Source organism: Nicotiana tabacum, chromosome 15, assembly GCF_000715075.1.
Source record: "Nicotiana tabacum cultivar K326 chromosome 15, ASM71507v2, whole genome shotgun sequence".
In the NCBI taxonomy this organism is placed as follows: domain Eukaryota; kingdom Viridiplantae; phylum Streptophyta; class Magnoliopsida; order Solanales; family Solanaceae; genus Nicotiana; species Nicotiana tabacum.
In genome coordinates this window covers 111,476,160-111,499,947 of record NC_134094.1, presented here as the reverse complement: position 1 = coordinate 111,499,947, position 23,788 = coordinate 111,476,160, and the positions used below count along the sequence as shown (strand labels likewise).

General features: G+C 37.1%; 1 protein-coding gene across 2 annotated transcripts in view; it reads left to right on the top strand.

Annotated features, from left to right (window-relative positions):
- Positions 1-6,233: 6,233 nt before the first annotated feature.
- LOC107805511 (MADS-box protein SOC1) overlaps positions 6,234-23,788 on the top strand; it is a 31,405-nt gene continuing 13,850 nt past the window's right edge. Inside the window, exon 1 of one of the 2 annotated variants that reach the window (XM_075231118.1) lies at positions 6,234-6,832. In XM_075231118.1, the coding sequence (XP_075087219.1) occupies positions 6,651-6,832 (182 nt within the window). In that variant the 5' untranslated portion in view covers positions 6,234-6,650. The remainder of the gene's footprint in view (positions 6,833-23,788) is intronic. The other variant, XM_075231117.1, reaches the window with a different exon arrangement.

Below are 23,788 nucleotides of genomic sequence, written 5' to 3'. Positions count from 1 at the left end.
ATGGCTAGTAGGAGAACTACTAGAAGTTATGCGATGTGATAAGGATGGCTAAAAATGCGGGATGATATTTCAGAAAAAATATTTTCTTTAAAATTAAATGAGAAGCCTCCCGTGGTGATATAAGAAAATGAGATATTGTGAATTTACTTATGATTTGGGACTACAAGGCGGTACTTCGGGAGTGCCCTTGTTGATATTTCTTTATGGCTGCATTTGCCTTGGTTATTTTTCTATGTTTCCTTAAGGTTATAAATTTCTGTTTTCATTCCGCGAGGTATTATTTGCCCTTATTCTGTGTAGTTAAATTGTGACTTACCCTCCCCTCCCCTCCCTCCCCCCTTACATGGTTCATTTCCATTGTCATTATTATTAGTATATTGTTAAACTTTTCACCCTGTCTTTTATTATTTCCAGTAGGAACATGACATGACCTCGTCACTACTCTACCGAGGTTAGGCTTGGCATTTACTAGGTACCGCTGTGGTGTACTCATACTATGCTTCTGCGCATCTTTTTGTGCAGATCCAGGCACTTCCTATCAGGCCAAGCATAAGTGAACTAGCCGTACGCGGAAACTTCAAGGTATATATGCTGCGTCCGCAGACCTCGGAGTCCCCTTCTATCCTTATTATATTATTTTTCCTTATTCTCTTTAGACTCTGATGTATAGAGACACTTAGAATAAATTCTTAGAAACTTGTGACTTATCTCTACCGAATTTTGGGAGTTGTAATTATTTGAATTGCAGTTTCATTTATTTCAGATTTCTATTATGTTATTCCGCTTTGATAGGCTTACCTAGTCTTAGAGACTAGGTGCTATCACGACATCTTACGGAGGGAATTTGGGATCGTGACAATGCCATGTCCTAAAGTTTGGGCGAAATTTGCTAATGTATAAATACATTATAATTTTTATATATATTTTAAACATCATGCTTAAAAGTGGCTATCTTGTGTCATTTTCACGCAATTTGAGCCCAAATCCTTAATCCGCTCAATGTAAGGTTGGTTGCCGCCCAAACCCATAACCTGCCTAACCCGCTCAAGGTTGGGTCAGTCAATGACAAGCTTATTTATTAAACTCAATCCATCTTGGCCTAGCCCACCTCAGCCCACCTAAAGTTGGACTAATTTTTAGCCAAATTGATCAATGACTAACAGTACTAAAATATCTTTGAAATAATTCTTTTTTGTTTGATATATTATATATGACCGTAGCAAAAGAAAAAAAGTCTTATTTGATAATTAAATATTAATTCGTAAGAAAACAATACATATCAATTAAAGTTTGGTAAGAGTTGGGAGGGTCGGGCTATACCCAAATTTTAGTCCATTTTGACACAACCCATTTCAGCCCAAGTAATATTTGGCCATTTATTGATGTAGACAATAAAATTTTAGCAGATCAAGATAAATCCTAAATTTAAGACGACTCTTGAAATATTAGGAGTCTATTAGGGTTACTTGGTGGTTACTCCACCCAAACCCTAATTCATGCCTATAAAAAAGGCTATATATGTCCTTCAAAGACGATCTCGGCAGTTCCATAAACTCTCAGAATATGCACAAAGAGATCAAATATACGATCTCCAAAATTCTATAAAACTAATGGAATATTCATTAAGAGATCAAAGACGTGTCAAATATATCTTACTCAAATTTCTAGCAATATTCAAGATCCAAACCGAGTGTTGCAACATGCTTCTTGATCATCAAATACATCAATGAGATGCATATCATTCTACGTTCGAAAAATACGCCGCTAAAGCCCTCGAATTATGAATAATAAATTAAAGGGAAGAATTACGGAAACAAACAGAATTGCACCCGCATTGTTTATTAATAATATTATATTTCTTCATAGTCATATTATGATTGCAGTTTATTTTTTGTATCACAAAAAATTTATTGCAAATAATTGACTCAATCCATTTTGACCCGTTCAAAATTAGCACAACTTGTTCATTTGACAGCCTAGACGTGGTAGCCTCATGGTTTCCTAAACTGAACTATTAAATTGAGTGTTTTTTTATGGATTTTTTTTATTGCAAGTGTTGATATGAAGTCCGAACCCATATTTTTTAGAGTATAGTGAGTTCAATGATAAGAATCTTATAAGTGAAATTTATTATATTTAAATTATAAATTCGCCGCTAGTTCTATTATCAGATATCTACATACTCACACGGAACTTGTTCTCCAATCTAAATTATGGTTGCCTTGGCTTAATCTTTTTATCGTAAAAACCTTGGCCTGAGTTAACCTGTTCGGTCAAATTTCTACGAAGCCAAAAGCTTTTCTTGGGTGATTAATTATTCGAAAAAAACAAAAAGTACTTTGGAGTAGCAGAAGAAGTAATATGCAAAAAATTAAAATTTTAAAGATAAAAATACTTATAAATTTTTTATATTTATCAAACTTGCTCTCATTAATCTAACCTTTGTAGTATCTCTCAAATACAAATACAAATTCTCTTCTCTTTTTGGATTTAACTATATTTATATTAATTTAAAACCTTCACTTATTTTTTTATTTTATGTTTTATTTTTAATAAATAAAAATAAAAAGTTAATTATTCCCATTCATAAAAAAAAATTAAATTTATTTCTCTAGTCAAATAATATAATTGTAAAGTGAACTTTAATACTGTTCTTTTATTAAATTGGTGATCAAAAGATTAGGAATGATAAACACATTTTTTTTATCAAATACTAAAAAGACACCTTTTTAATGAATTCGTCCAACATAAACAATTTTTCTCCACAAGTACATATATGAAAAGCTATTATAATAAAACAATTCTCAAAATTATTGGTTTTTAAAAATTTGGCCAAATTGGCTCGATCTTGGTCAATTACAATATTCTTTCACTTATTTTATACACAATTAGTACTTACTCGCTTCGTCCCAAGTTATGTGACGTTATTTGATTTGATATGTTGTTTAAGAATTTTTTAAATTTTTTTTTATGATCTTAAACAAACTATAGATCTTTATGTGGTTGTTAATTATTTTTATTAAAGTTTATTTTTAAAAAAGAAATTATGATATTCTTTTTTAGATAAATTAAATAGAAACGTGCGACATATAATTGTGATAGAGGGAATATTAAAGATAGTAGGCTGGATCCTCCGATTGGTCTACTGAACTTGGCAGGTGAAAAAACCAGCACATTGCAGTATATTTGGCCTGGGTAAAATAAGATGTCTTTTCCAAAAGCAGTAATATTAGAGTAGATGTTCGAAATATTATGTGGTAAGTTCTGAAAAGGGAACTACGAAAAGAGCCAAAAAGAGTTAATGGCGTTGGGTAAAACGCGCCACAGAGTGATCCACGTGAAGCGAACGTGATCGCTGTGACCTGGCAAATTATTATTGGCTGGAGAATTGCCAATCTTGTACGGAAACGAGCTAAAAGAATCGTACGGACAATCTATTTTAAACTCTGCCGCACCCAGGAAAGGAAAGGGCAAGGGCTTGTCCAATCAAGTGTGCTAACCTATAATTGACGTCCTTTCTAATTTTTGTTGTAGTTTCCATCACAATTTACGCCTAATATTTTAAAGGGAGAATAGATATTAAGTAGTGGTCCCTTCCAATTTAAATGATATAAGCCATGATATTTATATAACTAACAAAGAAAGTGTGTTATTTAAATTAAAACAGAAAAAATATTAAACTAGACCCTCTTTTTCAAAAAATGTTATTTACGTAAAGAATTTTTATGCCATGAAGTTAAATGTAAAAGTTAAAATTTTGGGGTCTTATTCTTCCTTGAACTTGTCGGAAGTAAAATAAATATCTGGTTGATGCCATGCGACACAAAAAGTGTGATGAATAAATGTTAAAAGATACGTAATTTTTTTTATAGCTTTCTTTCATTGAATTTTTTTAAAACTAATACTATACAACTAGGCATAGTGTGTCTAGCAGCTAATTTAATTAATAAAATCAAACTTATCCCTGACGTCGTACAAAGTAAGACCTTGCAAAAATAATAAAAGCAAGTACCAATTTAGAGCTTATTAGATGCTCTAGATTGAAATTATCTTCTTACTCTACTTATTTTATTTTACATTTTTCTTTAAATATTTATTCTCTAACCATCTTTCTTTCTTTTTCTTTCTCTCTTTTGGTCATGAGTGCTCCCTGGTGGTTTTTCAGGTAAAGGAAATGGTTAAGAGTGTAAAGTATTTACCGTAAAATAGGGGTGTGTCAAAGGGATTTCGAAACAAGTCAAGGGGGCAAAGTATATATTAAGCCTATTCAAAAGTCAAAACGATAATGTGCATTTGTTCAGGGGTTGAAACATAAAATTTAGAGTTTTGAAAATTAAGAAAGAAGGACGAGAATATCAATTAATGAAGAATGACGCAAATATCACAAACTAATTATCATGTGCAATTTTAAAAAGAGCAGCATAATAACTTATGACACTTACGGGTTGTTTGGTAGTCGGTTAGAGAGGAGTTATCCATGTATTAAAATTAGGATAACTTTATACATTGTTTGGTTAAAAGCAGAGGCGGAGCTAAGATTCGAAGTGTGTGAGTTCTAAATTTTAAAATGAAACTGATTCCAACGGGAATCAAACCCTCATCTTTCCTAGCGAACTCACATCCCTTACCGTTGAACCAAGACCCCTTTTGTTACTAGGCTTGGCAGTATATATTTATATAGATTTAGTAAATATTTCAATACAAATACAGGGTTTCGGAAAAAGTCACTGAGTTCGCCCGAATGCGCACCCACTATTGTAGCTCCGCCCCTGGTTAAAAGAAGGGAAAAAAATAATCTCCACATAAAAGTTAGCATAAGTTATACAATGTTTGGTTATTTTTTCTCTTTTCCATATAAACTGTAGCATTGCTAATACAATGTTTGATTTATGTTTTTCTTTTCCGCATAACTAATACATGTATAAGTTATGAGAAAATTTATGTATTATTTATGCAGGGTAGAAGGTGGAATAACTTATACATGTATTAGTAATACTTGTATAAAACACAAAATGACAAGAATACCATTTATTCGAACTTGTATTTTTTTTGTTTAAAAATATATATTTAAACTATACTAACAATTTTAATAAAATTAAGTAAGTTAATAATAAATAACACTCACACTACATTTATATTACTAATCCTTATATAACTACCGCATAACTAATTCTCGCATAACTAATCCCAATATAACTCAATTTTGCATAACTTATCCCTGTATAACTAATACATGCATAACTAATCCCTGTATTACTTATTCATGCATAACTAATACATACATAACTAATACCTGTATAACTAATACATGTATAACTAATACCTGCATAACTCTAACCGGCAATCAAACGATCCCTTAATTTATTGGGAGAATTATACTAGTTTGTCATACAGAATAAACGAATATCAACTACAGTTAAACCTTTCTCTATAATAACATCCCTATATAATAAACTTCACTATAAAAATCAAGTTTTTGCGGAACCAAATTTCATGTTATGTTATAATATATATTCTCTATAACAATATTTCGCTATAACATTCAAAAATATTCGGAACAAACGAGTCTGTTATAGAAAGATTTGGCTGTAATTAATATACATGACTACTACAAAATAAAAAAAAGTAGGAGTATAGTATATAACTTCAATCGTCAAATCGAAAATTCAAAATCTTGATTTCTTTTAAAGATTTTCCCGGCAGAGAAAGGACATACTATATGAAGAAAGAGTAAACAAAAAAAGAAAATGAAATTCAAAATTTCCTTTAGCTTATCGATATTAGTCGGAATCAGGAATTAATCGAGAGATGAGGTGGGGTAAGTGAGATCTTTCACCCTTAACTAAATGTATTAGATTCGGCTTTAAAACTAGATAAATTTCTGATAGAGAGCTCTTTTTTCTAAATGAACCCTATGCAAATACGAATTTTAATTAGTCTAGTCAATGTATTTCGAATATGAAATATATAGTTAAATAAAAAAATAGGAATCTGGAATAAAAATATTTTGTGTGCCTTTAGTGGTCCCCGAGAGCGTCTCGACGAATTAAATAGTCATGATTCTCTCTTGTTGCCAACCATATGCTTATTTTATTCTTATCTCTTTCTTTGGAAGTGTTTTTAGTACCTCTCTCTAGTAAGTTTACCAAAAGTAGAAAAGACATAAGAGGGGTTCTTTCCTTAATCATTTTATGTCTTTTTACTATATATAGATCCACTGGCTGGAACTCAAAAGGGAAAGATAATACAGTAGCACAAAAGTCTTAAGAAATCAATGCTTTTCATTTCCTTTGCCTGGTCGGCAAATTGTGTTATAGCTAGCTAGGGTTTCTGATTCAACTCTTGAGCATTAAGTCTTTACTCTTTAGTCTTGACCTACCAAATTTCTTCCTTTCTTGTTCATCTATCAGATCTGAGAAACCCCAAAAAAAGGGTTTTGTGTCCATCAATTTTATCGACTTCTTGATTTAGAACCTTTCTATTTTTGGAAACTTCCCATGAATTGCTAAGATTTCAAGAATTTTTGGATTTATTTTGTTTTAGCCGGGAGTTTTGACTTGAAAGTTGACCCTTAATTGAACAGATTATTCATACCCACGATTAAATTTCCTTGTCTCAAATCTCGATCTTAAGTTGTTGATTTCTCAAGAATGGTGAGGGGAAAAACTCAAATAAAAAGGATTGAAAATGCAACAAGCAGGCAAGTGACTTTCTCTAAAAGGAGAAGTGGGCTTCTTAAGAAGGCATTTGAGCTCTCAGTTTTGTGTGATGCAGAAGTTAGTCTTATGGTTTTTTCTCAAAAAGGAAAGCTTTATGAGTTCTCAAGTTCCAGGTACATCTATTCTATTCACCTCTTTGCTACAAAATACTTAAAGAAGAATCTTATTCAACTTTTTGTTTTTAAATCATAAGTATACTGTATATACAGCATCTTTGAATTAGGAGCCTTACGAATTAACTAACTGGCCTTTACAATTTAATGCAACAAGTACCAAGTACAATGATCACAACCTCACTGCGCAAAAGGGACCCTTCTTGTAATTCTTATAATACTATTATATTTTCTTTTGAGTCCAATAACCTTTTCTTCCAGTTTCTTTTGTGGATTTCTTTCATTCTCAAACTATATCTTTTTCGTGAAAATAGTTTCTAGCAGAAAAACGGATAAGACTGCGTACAATATACACTTGTACTCTTGTATATTCTTGTATAAATACGGTGTAATACTGCGTAACCCTTGTGGCCGGCCCTAATCGGACCCGCCCACAGCGGGAGGGTGCTGCCCTCGTACTATATCTCTTTCAATTTCCTCTTTCTTCTTTGGTCCTCAAGGACCTATGATCGTGGTACATGAATTATTAATATATTGAATAATCTGTACACTACTTCTTGATTAAGCTGTATCTTGTACAAATTCTAGACGATTTTCTGTAAAATATGAAGCATACTACTCTTCAAACAAGAAAGCCAATTTTGAAGTATGTGACAAGATGCTATTTGTGCCTTTGTTATTGGAATATAATATGATTATACCTGAAGGGAAATTGTACTTGCTACCCAATCGTTATTTCCAATACCCACCCACTTTTTGCCTGTTTATATCACAACTTAGTGCTAAACCCCAGTGGAAATCAACTTCTGCTATATCTTTCCTTTCTCCAACAAAGCACTGATGTCTTCTATTGATGGAAAAAAGAGGCTGGAGTTTAGCTTCTATAAACTTACTTACAGGTCACCTAAATAGTAACATATATATAACCACTCATAAAAGTCGGATTAGTATTCTTGTTTTTGGTTAAAAGGTAATTTTTATTCATTACTAAGTAGAAGCATTACATAATCTAGATGCCCCATTGGGATGATCATTACTAAGACTATTGATCTAACTAACCGGATAGTAATCTGAATAATAAGATAAGTTACCATTTATTGATAGTCTAAAAATTCCTTGTACTATCAGTATTTCACAATATAGTACTCCTCTTATACTTGACAACTTTGTATTTCGTTTAGTCTTATTGGTAGATATAACTGGTACATTTTGTCATAAAATATCAAGTTTTTATCTTAATTACCAGCCTTCAGGTAACTTTTGCATCATGTGTACGGAAATGCAATGCATTTAAATTTGCTTCTGTTCGTACACACCAAGTTTATCAGTCGCCATAATAATTTAACCCTTAATCTTTCTTACCTTTGAAGTTCCTTTTAGCAAAGAGCTTTCTTCACTCAGCGATGTAGAACTGCCCACCATTTTCTCATTATGCTAAAATTCTTAATCCAAGAGACTGAAATATATTTTGTCTTTTGTTTTGGAAAGATAAGATTTGTTTTACTAGTGTGAATACATTGTTGTTTAGGAGGATGTGAATACATTGTTGTTTTTGAGCAAAGACTTGATAAGAGCATAATTTCATTTAGGAGGATTTCCTCCACTAAATACAATTCTCAGTTACACACAAAGGAGATAACTCCTTGAGGGTTCAAACTCTATCTAGGAGATACACTTTGTTGAAGTATTTGATCATTTCATTCAAAAGTTTAAATATATATTTTTATTTATTTAATTATATCTGCCGTACGCCATTTCACATGCATGCTTAATTCTTTTTTTTTTCAATTCTTTTTTATGAGTCAAGCATGTGAAAGTTCTTTTATTGAATAATAAATGATGGCGAGACTCAAAGTCATGACCTCTTGCTCTAATAGCAAATTAAAGTATGTGGCCACTGTGAAAGAAAGAATAGGATTAGAATAGTTTTTTTCTTATACAGAATGCTCAAGTTGTATTTGGCTACTTAAAGTCACTTAATATGATTACAACCACTAAAAATCTCTCTATTTATAACATTCAAAAAATAATTCAAGACTCTTGTACAACTAACAAGATACATACATCACAAATTCCTACAAAACTTCTTGAAAAACTAATAGATAATATTGAAGAACTAAATGTGACACTTAGAAAATACAAAGTCAAGCACAATATCCAAGAAATGCATAACTTTCAACACTCCCCATTAGTTCATTTGTTTGGCAACTACAATACGTTCAGGAAGGTAGCAAAACTTTTCTCTAGAAAGTGCTTCGGTAAAGATGTTAGCAAGTTGTTCTTTAGTCTTGCAATGATGAAGCCGAATTTCACATTTCTCTTGTGCTTCTCCGATAAAATGATACTTGACAGAAATATGTTTAGATATTTCATGATTGACCGGGTTCTTGGCAATAGCAATGGCTAATTTGTTATCGCAAAACAAAACAGTCTCTCCTTTTTATTTTTCACCAATATCTTCAAGAATACTTCTAAGCCAAATAGCTTAAGAAGTAGCCTTAGTTACTAAGACGTATTCTGCTTCGGCAGCGGATTGAGAAATAATATTTCTTTTTTGACAACAAAAAATAAATTCTTGAACCAAATAAGTGTCACGATCCAAAATCACGCATGTCGTGATGGCGCATATCTCAATACTAGGCAAGCCGACAACCTCAATAGACCACAATTTCCTTTAAGATTTAAAACATAATATCTAAAGTTAATAGAAAACCCCACACATACTAATATAAATACACTCTTAAAACCCGGTGTCACTGAGTACATGCCTACCTTCCAACAAAATCTGAAATTGCACTCAAAAATCGCCTGTGGGGCCCACATTTCGGAACCCGGCAAAAGTTACAAAATATGAACGTTCATTCGACCACGAGTCCAACCGTATAAATTTTACCAAATTCCGACATCATCTCGACCCTCAAATCTTCAAATTAAATTAAGAGTGTTTTCACAATTTTTCCAACTTAAATCACCAATTAAATATTAAAAACAATCATGGATTCGGGTAATTTGACCAATATTGAGTTAATAACACTTACCCCATTATTTTTCTTGAAAATCTCCCGAAAATCGCCTCTTTCCGAGCTCCAATTCGTCAAAAATGAAAAATGGGAACCTAAACTCTCCGCCCACACATTTCTTCTATGCGATCGGCGGACCCAGTCCTGCGATCATGAATCACAAATTTTTCACTGCCCAAAAATAACCCTACGCGATCGCAAAGCACAATCTCCGCAAGCCTACGTGATCGCGAACACCTTCACGCGATCGCGAAGAACAAAACGCGTGCCTCAGCTCGTACCCCATTTCCTCTTCGCGAAAGCGACACGCCTCATACGTTCGCGATGCACTAGCATCCAAAGCTACGCGATCACAGCCCCATTCTCGCGATCGTGTAGAACAAAATTCCCCTCTCCCCAGCTAAACCTAGGAGATCGCGAGCCCTCTCACGCGATCGCGTAGAAGAAAACCAGACAGTGCATCAGAAAAATTTTAGCAGAGTTCAAAGTATAAAATTTGATCCGTTAACCATTTGAAAATCACCTGAGGCCTCCGAAACCTCAACCAAATACACAAACAAGTCCTAAAATATTATACGAACTTAGTCGAAATCTCAAATCACATCAAACAATGCTAAAATCAAGAATCATACCCAATTCAAGCTCAATGAAACTAAGAGTTTTCAACTTCTTTATTCGATGCCGAAACCTATCTAATCAAGTACGATTGACCTCAAATTTTGCACACAAGTCATAAATGACATAATGGACCTATTCTAATTTTTAGAATCGGATTCCGACCCCGATATCAAAAAGTCAACTCCCGGATCAAATTTCCAAACTTAAATTTTTATTTTCGCCAGTTCAAGCCTAATTTAGATACGGGTTTCCAAATAATTTTTCGTACACACTCCTAAGTCTAAAATTACCATACAGAGCTATTGGAATCACCAAAATTCTATTTCGGGGTCATTTACACATAAATCAATATCCAGTCAACCTTTTTACCATAAGGTTTTCATCTTGGAGACTAAGTATCTCAATTTATTTCAAAACCTCATCTGGCCCGAACCAATTGCCCCCGGCAAGTCATATAACAATTGTAAAGCATAAATTGAGCAGTAAATTGAGGAACATGGTTGTAATACTCAAAACGACCGACCGGGTCGTTACATTCTTCCACTCTTAAACAAACGTTCGTTCTCGAATGGGTTTAGAATCATACCTGGAGCCTCAAATAGGTGTGGATATTTGCTCCGCATCTCCCTCTCAATATCCCAGGTAGCTTCTCCGACTGACTGGCCTCTCCACTGCACTTTCACTGAAGTTATATTCTTTGATCTCAACTTTCGAACCTAACGGTCTAAAATGGCCACCAGCTCCACATCATAAGTCAAATTACCATCCAACTGCAGTATGCTGAAATCCAAAATATGAAACGGATCCCCGACATACTTTCGGAGCATAAATACATAAAACACTGGATGAACACCCGATAGACTAGGCGGCAATGCAACTTCATAAGCTACCTCCATCTTCTTAAGTATTTCAAAAGGCCCAATATACCGAGGGCTCAACTTGCCCTTCGTCCCGAACCTCAACACACCCTTCGTGGGTGAAACCTTGAGCAAAACCTTCTCCCCAACCATGTAAGCAACATCACGGACCTTCCTGTCGGCATAACTCTTCTGTCTACACTTTGCCGTGCGAAACCGCTCCTAAATCAATTCAACTTTCTCCAAAGCATCCTGAACCGCCTAGCCTTACCCGGCTCAAACCAACCCACCAGAGATCGACACCGTCTCTCATATAAAGCCTCATATTGAGCCATCTGAATGCTCTATTGGTAGCTGTTATTGTAAGCAAACTCTGCCAGTGGCATAAATTGATCCCAAGAACCTCCAAAATCTATAACACAAGCGCGTAGCATATCTTCCAATATCTGAATAGTGTGCTCGGACTGTCTGTCCGTCTGAGGGTGAAATGTTGTACTCAACTGAACTTGTGTACCCAAACCTCGCTGTACTGCTCTCCAAAACTATGATGTAAAATGCGTGCCCCGATCTGAAATGATGGACACTGGCACACCGTGTAAGCGAACAATCTCGCGGATATAAATCTCAGCCCACCGCTCCGAAGAATAAGTAGTACCGACTGGAATAAAATATGCGAACTTGGTCAACCGATCTACAATCACCCAAACAACATCAAACTTCTTTAAAGTCTGTAGGAGTCCAACTACGAAGTCCATAGTAATACACTCCCACTTTCACTCCGAAATTTTAAGTCTCTGAAGTAATCTGCCCAGTATCTGATGCTCGTATTTCATCTACTCACAATTTAAACACCGAGCTACAAACCCAACTATATATTTCTTCATTCTTCTCCACCAATACTGCTGCCTTAAGTCCTGGTACATCTTAGCAGCACCCGGATGAATGGAATACCGCGAACTGTGGGCTTCTTCAAGAATCAATTCACGCAGCCCATCTACATCTGGCACACAAATACGACCTTGCATCCTTAATACCCCATCATCTCCAATAGTAACATCTTTGGCATCACCGTGCTGCACTGTGTCCTTCAGGACAAGCAAATAGGGATCATCATACTGGCATTCTCTGATGCGGTCATATAAGGAAGACCGAGAAACCACACAAGCTAGAATCCGACTAGGCTCCGAAATATCTAATCTCACAAACTGATTGGCCAAGGTCTGAACATCAACTGCAAGAGGCCTTTCACCAATAGGAATGAATGTAAGACTACCCATACTGACCGCTTTTCTACTCAAGGCATCGGCCACCACATTAGCCTTCCCGGGATGATATAGAATAGTAATATCATAGTCCTTTAGCAGCTCCAACCATCTTCGCTGCCTCAAATTTAGATCCTTCTGTTTGAATAAGTGTTAAAGACTCCGATGATCTGTAAATACCTCACAAGACACACCGTAAAGATAGTGCCTCCAAATCTTCAATGTATGAACAATGGCTGCCAATTCTAAATCTTGGACAAGGTAGTTCTTTTCATATGGCCTCAACTGGCGCGAAGCATAAGCAATCACTCTACCCTCCTACATTAAGACACACCCAATACCAATCTGAGAAGCATCACAATACACTGTATAAGAGCCTGAAGCTGAAGGCAAAACTAGATCTGGAGTTGTGGTCAAGGCAGTCTTGAGCTTCTGAAAGCTCTCTTCATACTCATCCGATCACCCGAATAGGGAACCTTTCTGGGTCAATTTAGTCAAAGGCGATGCAATAGACAAAACACCCTTCACGAAGCGACGATAATAACCAACCAAACTAAGAAAACTCTGAATCTCAGTAGCTGAAGATGGCTTGTGCCAACTCTGAACTGCCTCTATCTTCTTCGGATCCACCTTAATTCCCTCACCTGACACTATGTGTCCCAAAAATGCCACCGAACTAAGCCAGAACTCACACTTAGAGAATTTGGCATACAATCTCTCATCTCTCAGTCTCTGTAGTACAATACTCAAATGTTGTGCATGTTCCTCCTAGCTACGTGAGTACACCAGGATATCATCAATAAATACTACGATAAATAAATCAAGATACGGTTGGAATACACTATTCATCAAGTACATAAATGTTGTTGGGGCATTGGTTAGCCCAAAAGACATCACGAGAAATTCATAGTGACCATAACGGGTCCTGAATGTTGTCTTTAGAATATCCGAATCTCGAATTTTCAACTGGTGATACCCGGATCTCAAATCAATTTTGGAGAATACCCTCGCTCCCTGAAGCTGATCAAATAAATCATCAATACGTGGCAAAGGATACTTGTTCTCGATTGTAACTTTGTTTAACTGCCTGTAGTTAATGCACATCTGCATAGTACCATCTTTCTTCTTCACAAACAGAACCGGTGCACCCCAAAGCGACACACTAGGCCCGATGAACCCCTTATCAAGGAGTTCATGAAGTTGCTCTTTCAATTCTTTTAATTCTTTCAATTCAGCTAGAGCCATACAATACGAAGGAATAGGAATGGGCTGAGTGCCTAGCACCAAGTCAATACCGAAATCAATATCCCTGTCGGGTGGCATACCCGGCAGGTATGCAGAAAATACATCCGAAAAGTCTTGCACTATCGGTACAAAATCAATAGTAGGAGTGTCTACATCAACATCTCTCACAAAGGCCAAATAGGACAAACACCCCTTCCTAACCATACGTTGGGCCTTCAAATAAGAGATTACCCTGCTGGGAACATAATTTAGAGAACCTCTCCATTCGACCTTCGATAATCCCGGCATCGCCAACGTCACAGTTTTTGCATAACAGTCCAGAATAGCATGACATGGAGACAACCAATACATACCCAAGATTACATCGAAATCAACCATACTAAGCAATAAGAGATCAACTCTAGTCTCCAGTCTCCCAATAGTTACACACGACTGATATACACGATCCACAATAATAGTATCGCCCACTGGCGTAGATACACAAACATGTAAAACTGAGGACTCACGGGGCATATCCAGATAATGTGTAAAGTACGATGATACATATGAATAAGTGGAACCAAGGTCAAATAATATAGAGGCTTCCCTGTGGCACACTGAGACAATACCTGTGATCACTGCATTTGAAGCAACGACATCTGGCCTGGCAGGAAAAGCATAGAATCGGGCCCGATTGCCACTTGAACGGCCTCCCCCTCTTGGGCGACCCCTAACTGACTGATCCCCATCTCGAGCTGGCTGGGCGGGTGGCGAAGTAACTGGTGCTGAAGTCGTAGTCTGATTCCTCTGATGAACTGGACCTCCCGGGCAACGAGGACACTGCTTCCACATATTCCCAAACTCCCCGCACTCGAAGCAACTCCCCGATGCTGGTGGTGGTGAGGACTGAATCGGGCCTCGAGAACCAGAATAACCGCTAAAAGCACCCGGTGCACTGAAGGAGCACGGGACAAACTCTGACTGGAAGGGCATTGAGAGATGACTGACCCTGATGAGAGCTGTACGAATCATGGCTGGATGATGCACCGCAGTGAACTGGGCGACCCGTCTGAGCATGTCTGTAAGGACGACCCCTGCTGGGGTAGAACTGACCCCCCTGAAGGAACACCGCTGAAACCACTCGATCCACGAGGCCTCTTGGCCTCCCTCTCTCCTCGCTCCTAAATATGGACCGTCCCTATCTGCCGAGCGATGTCAACTACCTCATCAAAAGTAGCTCCAGATACTTTCTCCTGAGTCATAAGTAACCGCAGTTGATATGTGAGGCCATCAATGAACCTCCTAATCCTCTCCCTATTAGTGGGAACTAACCAAACTGCATGACGAGCCAACTCAAAAAACCTCATCTCGTAGACTCGTACTGTGTCACAGACATGCTCTCCTAACGTAACTGCTCAAACTGTCTGCATAACTCCTCTCTGCAAGACTCCAAGAAGAGAACGGAGAACTCCTGCCATATAAGTGGTGCTGCATCGACCAACCTGTGTCTCTCATGAGCCTCCCACCATCTGAAGGCAGCCCTAGAAAACTAAAAAGTAGTGAACGAGACCCAACTAGTCTCCAGAATACCCGCTGTCCGAAGCATCCACTGGCACTTATCCAGAAAACCCTGAGCATCCTCTGACTCAGCATCGCTAAATGATGGAGGTCGAAGCCTCCCAAATCTCTCAAGTTTTCTCTTCTCATCATATGCCATAACGGGGACTACCGACTACAAGGGGGGGAATTGTGGACTATTAAAACTTAGTTGACGTCGACTAGTTTTCGTACAGTACATAGATAAGATAGAGATGCATGCAATGAATTTGAAGGCAACACAAGGCATAACAGTTTTTATACGGGCTCAGTACCGGTGTGGTACTTGCGTCCAGTTTCGCTTGGGTCACAAGGGTTCTTTTAGATCTTGATAAAGAATTACAACAGTGATGGTTTTGGCTCGTTCACTACCAACGATGTTTAGCAACAATGATTTCTGGATACTAACACAACTCTCTTTTGTGTTCTAACTTTTTCTATCTTTTATGACACTTGTAGACTCAATAATACAATGTTTGTATTAAGATTTAGAGAGATTTAGAAGATAGTGTTTGTAGTTGTGCACTTCACCCCTTGAGTTCGCTAGTGTTCTTATAGGCTAGTATTATTGTGTGTTTGTATTTGATTCCAGCAAGGTGTCTCTGATTCTTTCAAGGGAGATGAGTGTTGGATTCGAGCAGGGTGTCTCTGATTTCTTCAAGAGAGATGGGTCGGAATGTTTTAAACCATGGAGTGCTCTGTACCATGCCGAGATGCTTCATACTTTCTTGAAGAAATGAGCGCATTAAATGGTCTTCATTTGGTGGGGGTGGATTAATTAATCCAAGGAGTGCTTCATGATTTATTAAAGAAAGAAGCACCACTTCCAATTGTCTCCCACTATGATGTGTTTCCCACCCAAATTTTCTCCCATTTCTTTCGTCCTTTCTTCTTGATCTTTTTGGTTTGAGTTTCTGTTAAATCTTCTAAGATTTGGTTTCCTTTTTGATAGCTTCTTGTCCTAGCATCAACTCCTTCTTCCTCTTCTTCTTCATTTTCTGGTTGAGCCGTAGTTGCTTTAAAGGCTACTTCTTTCTTCTTTTCTTGTTGAATTTGCCTATCCAAGTGAGTTTTCTCAAAGGCAATTAAATCACCTCTAAGTTCATCATAGGATATTTTGTCAAGGTCTTGACATTCCAGAGCAATAACTTTGGGCTGCTAGATTATGGGTAGACTTCTAAGGATTTTTCTGACCTGTTCTCCGTTTTTTATTGGTCTACCAAAGGATTTTAGATCTCCAAGGATTTTGCTGAACCTGGAGAACATTTCTTCCACTGATTCTCCATTCTTCATTTGAAATAGCTCATAGTCACGAACTAGACGATTGATCCTTGTTTCTTTTACCTTGTTGGTTCCTTCATATGTGATTTCCAATTTATCCCACATTTTCTTGGTAGTTTCACAGCTTGAAATCTTTTCATACTCTTCTCCACTGATAGTATTATACAGTAGATTTTTTGCTTTGGCATTCACAGTTATAACAATAACTTGTTCATCAGTGTAATCATCTAAGTCAAGTGGATCAGTTGATACAATGATTTGATCATTTGCATCTTTCTTTGGTGGAATTGGAAGATTTCCCTTTTTGATAACACGCCAAACTTTGATGTCATATAACATAGTGTATGTTTCCATGCCAACTTTCCAATGAGAAAAATATTGTCCGTTGAAATATGAAGGTCGTACCTGAGAGGTTCCTTCTTGAAATAATGCACCAACGACTGTGTTTGATCCCATGATCTTTTTCTCACTAGTTGTTAAGCAAAGTTTGTGAGCCTGACTCTGATACCAATTGAAAGTACAAGAGGGATAGGTGAATTGTGGACTATTAAAACTTAGCTGACTAAGATTTAGTTTAGTCGACTGGTTTTCATACAGTACACAGATAAGATAAAGATGAATGCAATGAATTTGAAGGCAACACAAAGCATAACAGTTTTTATACTGGTTCAGTACCGGTGTGGTACTTATGTCCAATTTCCCTTGGGTCACAAGGGTTCTTTTAGATCTTGATAAAGAATTACAACAGTGATGGTTTTGGCTTGTTCACCACCAACGATGTTTAGCAACAATGATTTCTGGATATTGGCACAACTCTCTTTTGTGTTCCAACTCCTTCTATCTTTTATGACACTTATAGACTCAAGAATATAGTGTCTGTATTAAGATTTAGAGAGACTTAGAAGACAGTGTTTGTAATTGCGCACTTCACTCCTTGAGTTCGCTAGTGTTCTTATAGGCAAGTATTATTGTGTGTTTGTGTTTGATTCCAGCAAGGTGTCTTTGATTCTTTCGAGGGAGATAAGTGTTGGATTCGAGCAGGGTGTCTCTGATTTCTTCATGAGAGATGGGCTGGAATTTTTTAAACCATGGAATGCTCTGTTCCATGCCGAGATGCTTCATACTTTCTTGAAGAGATGAACGCATTAAATGGTCTTCATTTGGTGGGGTGGATTAATTAATCCAAGGAGTGCTTCATGATTTATTAAAGAAAGAAGCACCACTTCTAATTGTCTCCCACTATGATGTGTTTCCCATCCAAATTTTCTCCTATTTCTTTCGTCCTTTCTTCTTGATCTTTTTGGTTTGAGTTTCTGCTGAATCTTCTAAGATTTGGTTTTCTTTTTGATAGCTTCTTGTCCTAGCATCAGCTTCTTGTCCTAGCATCTCTACAGTCAAAAGTAGATAGGTATTAGTTTTGCACACTTGTAATCATTAAAACTTAGATTTAACAGGGACTACCTGGGCCGGAGCAGCTGCAACCGGCTGGGCTTGTAGTGTACCCGGTATCTGAAGTCACTGCACTACCTGCTCTGGAGTATGGGAAATAGGGGTATGAGTACCTCCCCCAGCCTGAGAAGTGGCTGGCCTGCGCCGAAACCTAAGTTGCTCAGACTCTTCACTTTCAGTGCCGCACCCGTGTCGACACGACGTGGGTGTGGGATCCGTGCTGGATCTGGTCAACCGATTTTGGGTACTTTGACCAAAATCAATGTAAAAATTTGGGACAGATACAATGATTTTTGAAAACAAATCAAAAGTTTGGGTGATATGGAAGAAAATGGAATACCTTATATATATAAATTTCTATGTTAGTCCTTTTCCTTTTATCTCCTAAAATTCTACTCTTGTTCAATATTTTCTCCTTCTCAGAATACCTTTTAAGTTTTTTATATAATATCTCATAATTTAGACATATTTTTATAATACTATTTTTTAAATAATTAAATTATTTTTAGCTGAATCCTCGCACCCATATCCGCACCTGGATCCGTACCCCCCGACTCTTTAAATTTAGATCATGAAGGATCTGACCTCTAGATCCGCACCCGTATCGGACACCCGCACCCTAGTACGAGCAACTTAGGCCGAAACCATCTAAGCAAGGCCTGTGCAATATTTGTGCTAGAGCCTCGTGAAGGACTGGAATCACAATAGGTACAGCTGGTGCCTGAGATGGTCCCGCCGGCTCAAATATATCTGGAATCTGCTCCTGAGTTGGAGCAATTAGTGGTGCTACAAGTGCTGCTCCAACTGCTGTATGAGCTACATCTCGACCTCTACCTCGGCCCCGGCCTCTACCACGGCCCCGGCCTCTCGCGGCCCTAACAGGTGGCACTGGTGGCTGACCGTCCGATCCGGTAGTACGTGTCCTCACCATCTATGAGAGAATAGAATAACAGAAATTTAGTTTCCAGAATCAACAAATTCGCACGACAAAATACAAGAAAGTGAAATTTTCCTAAGGGTTTTGGAGCCTCTCGAAGATAAGTACAGACGTCTCCGTACCGATCCACAAGACTCTACTAAACCTGCTCATGACTCGTGAGACCTATGTAACCTAGGCTCTGATACCAACTTGTCACAACCTAAAATCACGCCTGTCGTGATCGCGCCTATCTCAATACTAGGCAAGCTGACAACCTCAATAAACCATAATTTCCTTTATGATTTAAAATATATATCTAAACTTAATAGAAAACCCCATACATACTGATATAATACACTCCTAAAACCCGGTGTCACCGAGTACATGAGCATCTAAATGATAACAAAGTCTGACTGCTAAAAATACTGTCTAAAAATATAGAACAATACAAAAACTGAAAGGAAAGAGAGTCAAGGTCTGCGGACGTCAAGCAGCTACCTCGATAATCCCCAACAGATAAAACTCCGAGAACTAGCAACCGCCGTGTCCGGAAGTACTTGGATCTGCATACGAGGTACATGGTGTAGTATGAGTACAACCAACTCAACAAGTAACAATACTAAATAAAGAACTGAAAGTAGTGACGAGCTTCACAACTAAGTCCAATTACAGTAATTTTCAACATAAGAAGGAAGGCATGCTTTCAAGCTCAACAGTAAGACCCAAACAGTAATTTCATATCAAGTTCAAATGAAACAGAAAATAATATCTCTCAGAAATTTCTAAAACAGTGATATATGACAGTCAGGGGCGAAGCTACGTGCAACCAAGGGCGGTCAACTGACCACCCTTCGCCGGAAAATTATACTCCGTAAAAGGTAAAATATTACTTGTTATTGATGAAAAATAGACTTTGAACACCCTTACATAGCCCACTGGCAAAGGTTTGAATACCCTTGTTGAATTTTCTGGCTTCACCACTGATGATAGTTGAAGTGCAAAAATAATGAAATCAATGCATCCTCTCAAAGCAACAGTCACTCAGTCATCTTATTCACTCTAACCTCACAAACATTCTTTCCTCACAGTCACTCATTACTCTCAAACACTCAGCACTCGGTACTCGCACTCAGTAGGTACCTGCACTCACTGGGGATGTGTACAGACTCCGGAGGGGCTCCTTTAGCCCAAGCGCTACCGGAGGACACGTACTACCGGAGCCAATCATGGCATATAACAATGAAACATGTTGTTGCATGCAGCCCGATCCTATAAATATCTTCACAATCAGGCCCTCGGCCTTACTCAGTCATCAACCTCTCCAGTCTCTCGAGCTCTCAGAAATCATGATAAACAACCCAAACAGCAATGATACGATGCATCAATAATGAACAATAGAGACTGAGATGAAATATGACCCAAACAGCAATGATACGATGCATCAATAATGAACAATAGAGACTGAGATGAAATGTGTAAGTAAAACTGTGACTGACTGCAAAATAATAATTTAGCAGATAATACACGACCTCTGTGGGTCCCTACAGTGTAAACATATGTTTTAAACATGATTTATAGATTGATTTCTCTAATACGGGGAAAATGTATGGATATCAACGTATTATTCAACCACACAGTTCTATGGATTTATCAAGTCACAATTCCTACGATGCATGCCCACACGTCCGTCATCTATCATGTGCGTCACCTCAAAACCAATCACATATCACAGAATCCGGGGTTTCATACCCTGAAGACAATTTAGAAATGTTACTTATCTCAAGTCGTGAAATTCTTTATTCTGCTATGCTCTTGCCTCGTGAATCGGCCTTCGAACGCCTCGAGTCTAGTCACAATTAATTTGATTCAGTCAATACAAATTATAGGAATTAATTCCATATGAAAATATAAATTTTCCAACAAAATCCGAAATTGCACTCAAAAATTACTTGTGGGGCCCATGTCTCGGAACCCGACAAAAGTTACAAAATATGAATGCTCATTCGACCACGAGTCCAACCATACAAAGTTTATCAAATTCTGACATCATCTGGACCCTCAAATTTTTAAAATAAACTAAGAGGGTTTAAAGAATATTTCCAATTTAAATCACCAATTAAATGTTAAAAATAATTATGGATTCGGGAAATTTGACCAATATTGAGTTAAGAACACTTACCTCGTTGTTTTTCTTGAAAATCTCCCGAAAATCGCCTCTTTGCGAGCTCCAATTCGTCAAAAATGAAAAAGAACTTAAATTCTCTGCCCATACATTTCTTCTATGCGATCGCGGACCCAGTCCCGCGATCCCGAAGCACAAATTTTTCACTGCCCAAAAATAACCCTACGCGATCGCGAAAAATCCCACCCGATCGCAAAATACAGTCTCTGCAAGCCTACGCAATCGCGAACACCTTCATGCGATCACGAAGAACAAAATGCGTGCCTTAGCTCCTACCCCTTTTCTCTTCGCGAACGCGACACGCCTCACGCGTTCGCGATGCACTGGCGTCCAAAGCTATGCGATCGTAACCCCATTCTCGCGATCGCGTAGAACAAAATTCTCCTCTGCCCAGCTAAGCCTACGCGATCGCGAACCCTCTCACGCGATCACGTAAAAGGAAACGAGACAGTGCATTAGAAAAATTCCAGCATAGTTCGAAGTACAAAATTCGATCCGTTAACCATCCGAAACTCATCCGAGGCTTCCGGAACCTCAACCAAATACACCAACAAGTCCTAAAATATCATACGAACTTAGTCGAAACCTCAAATCACATCAAACAATGCTAAAATCATAAATCATACCCCAATTCAAGCTTAATGAAACTAAGAATTTTCATCTTCTATATTCGATGCCGAAACCTATCTAATCAAGTCCGATTGACCTCAAATTTTGCACACAAGTCATAAATGACATAACAGACCCATTCCAATTTCTAGAATCAGATTACGACCCCGATATCAAAAAGTCAACTTCCCGGTCAAACTTCCAAACTTAAATTTCTATTTTCGCCATTTCAAGCCTAATTTAGCTACTGGCTTCCAAATAATTTTTCGGGCATGCTTTCTAAGTTCAAAATTACCATACGGAACTGTTGGAATCACCAAAATTCTATTCTGGGGTCATTTACACATAAATCAATATTCAGTCAACCTTTCCAACTTAAGTTTTCATCTTGGAGAATAATTGGGCGTTTGGACATACGAATTGTAAAATTTTTAAAAAAAGTGAAAATATTTTTCAAGTGAAAATGATATTTGAAAATTAGAGTTGTGTTTGGACATTAATATAATTTTGGGTTGTTTTTGAAATTTTGTGAGTGAAAATTTTGAAAAACAGCTTTTTGGAGTTTTTCAAAATTTCGAAAAATTTCAAAATGCATCTTCAAGCGAAAATTGGAAATTTTATGAACAAAAGCTGATTTCGGAAAAAAGTGAAAATGTTTTGAAAAAAAGAAAAAAATTTCTTATGTCCAAACGGGCTCTAAGTATCTCAATTCATTTCAAAACCTCATCGGGTCCGAACCAATTGTCCCCGGCAAGTCATATAACAACTGTAAAGCATAAATTGAGCAGTAGATGGGGGAACAGGGCTGTAATACTTAAAACGACCGGCTGGGTCGTTACAATAAGAAAGCATAACCAGAAGTATGCTTCATGTCATCTACACATTCAATCCAGTCACTATTAGAGTAGCCAATTAATTTCAAATCTTTATCAGTTTTGTACATTATCACATAATCCATTGTTCCTTGCATGTAGCGTGACACTCTCTTTGCATCTCCAAAATGCACTTGGCTTGGTTGTTGCAAGAATCTGAACAATAAATTAACAACAAACATAGTGGCAGGTCTTGTTGAAATGTGAAATAGCATGCTTCCAGTTAAGCTCCTATAAAGTGAGATATTAGCTTTCTTTACTCCGTCATCTTTCCTTACCTCTCATTTGCTAATGATATGGCTACATACCTGCAATTCATTATTTTAAATATTTGACGAATACTTTTAGTATAGTTCTTCTAAGAGATAAAAATTTCTTCTTTCACTTGAGAAACTTCAATGCTCGAGACATAATGTAGCTACCCAAGATTACTCATTTCATAGGTTTGCATCATTTCATGCTTGAATTTCTGTATCATTTTCAGACCATTTTCTATAAAAATCATATCATCCACATAAAAGCAAACAATGAGAATGTTGTCATTTTCGATTTTTATTTTTCTGGAAAAAACGATTATGTGTCAATTTTATTGTACCAGGCTTTTGATATTTGTTAAAGAGCTTTTTTTTGAATGCATGCCTTCTCTTCTACCCTTTGAATAAAAAATCCTTGAGGTTGCTCAACATAGTTTCTTCTTTAAGTTTTTCATTTAACGTCTCTGCTAACAACAAGTTTGTTAGTTTTCATACTGAGAAGTCTATAGTTATTCGTCACACATCACTATAACCAAAAAATATGTATTTTTGGCTCTTTTCATCCAGTTTTGTTCTTTTTAGCAGGTATATGAGCATAATAAATATAGTCACATCCAGAATTTTTAAAATGACTTTAATAAAGTTTTATTCCATTCCAAGCTCCAACTGGTATATCTTCTCTTCCATGTACACTGATGTATGTACTGCTCCTACCCAAAAAAAAAAAAAAAAACAATTAGCAGCCCTTTCTCATTCATCATTGTTCTATCCATTTCAATAATGATTTTGTTCTTCCTATTAAATACACCATTT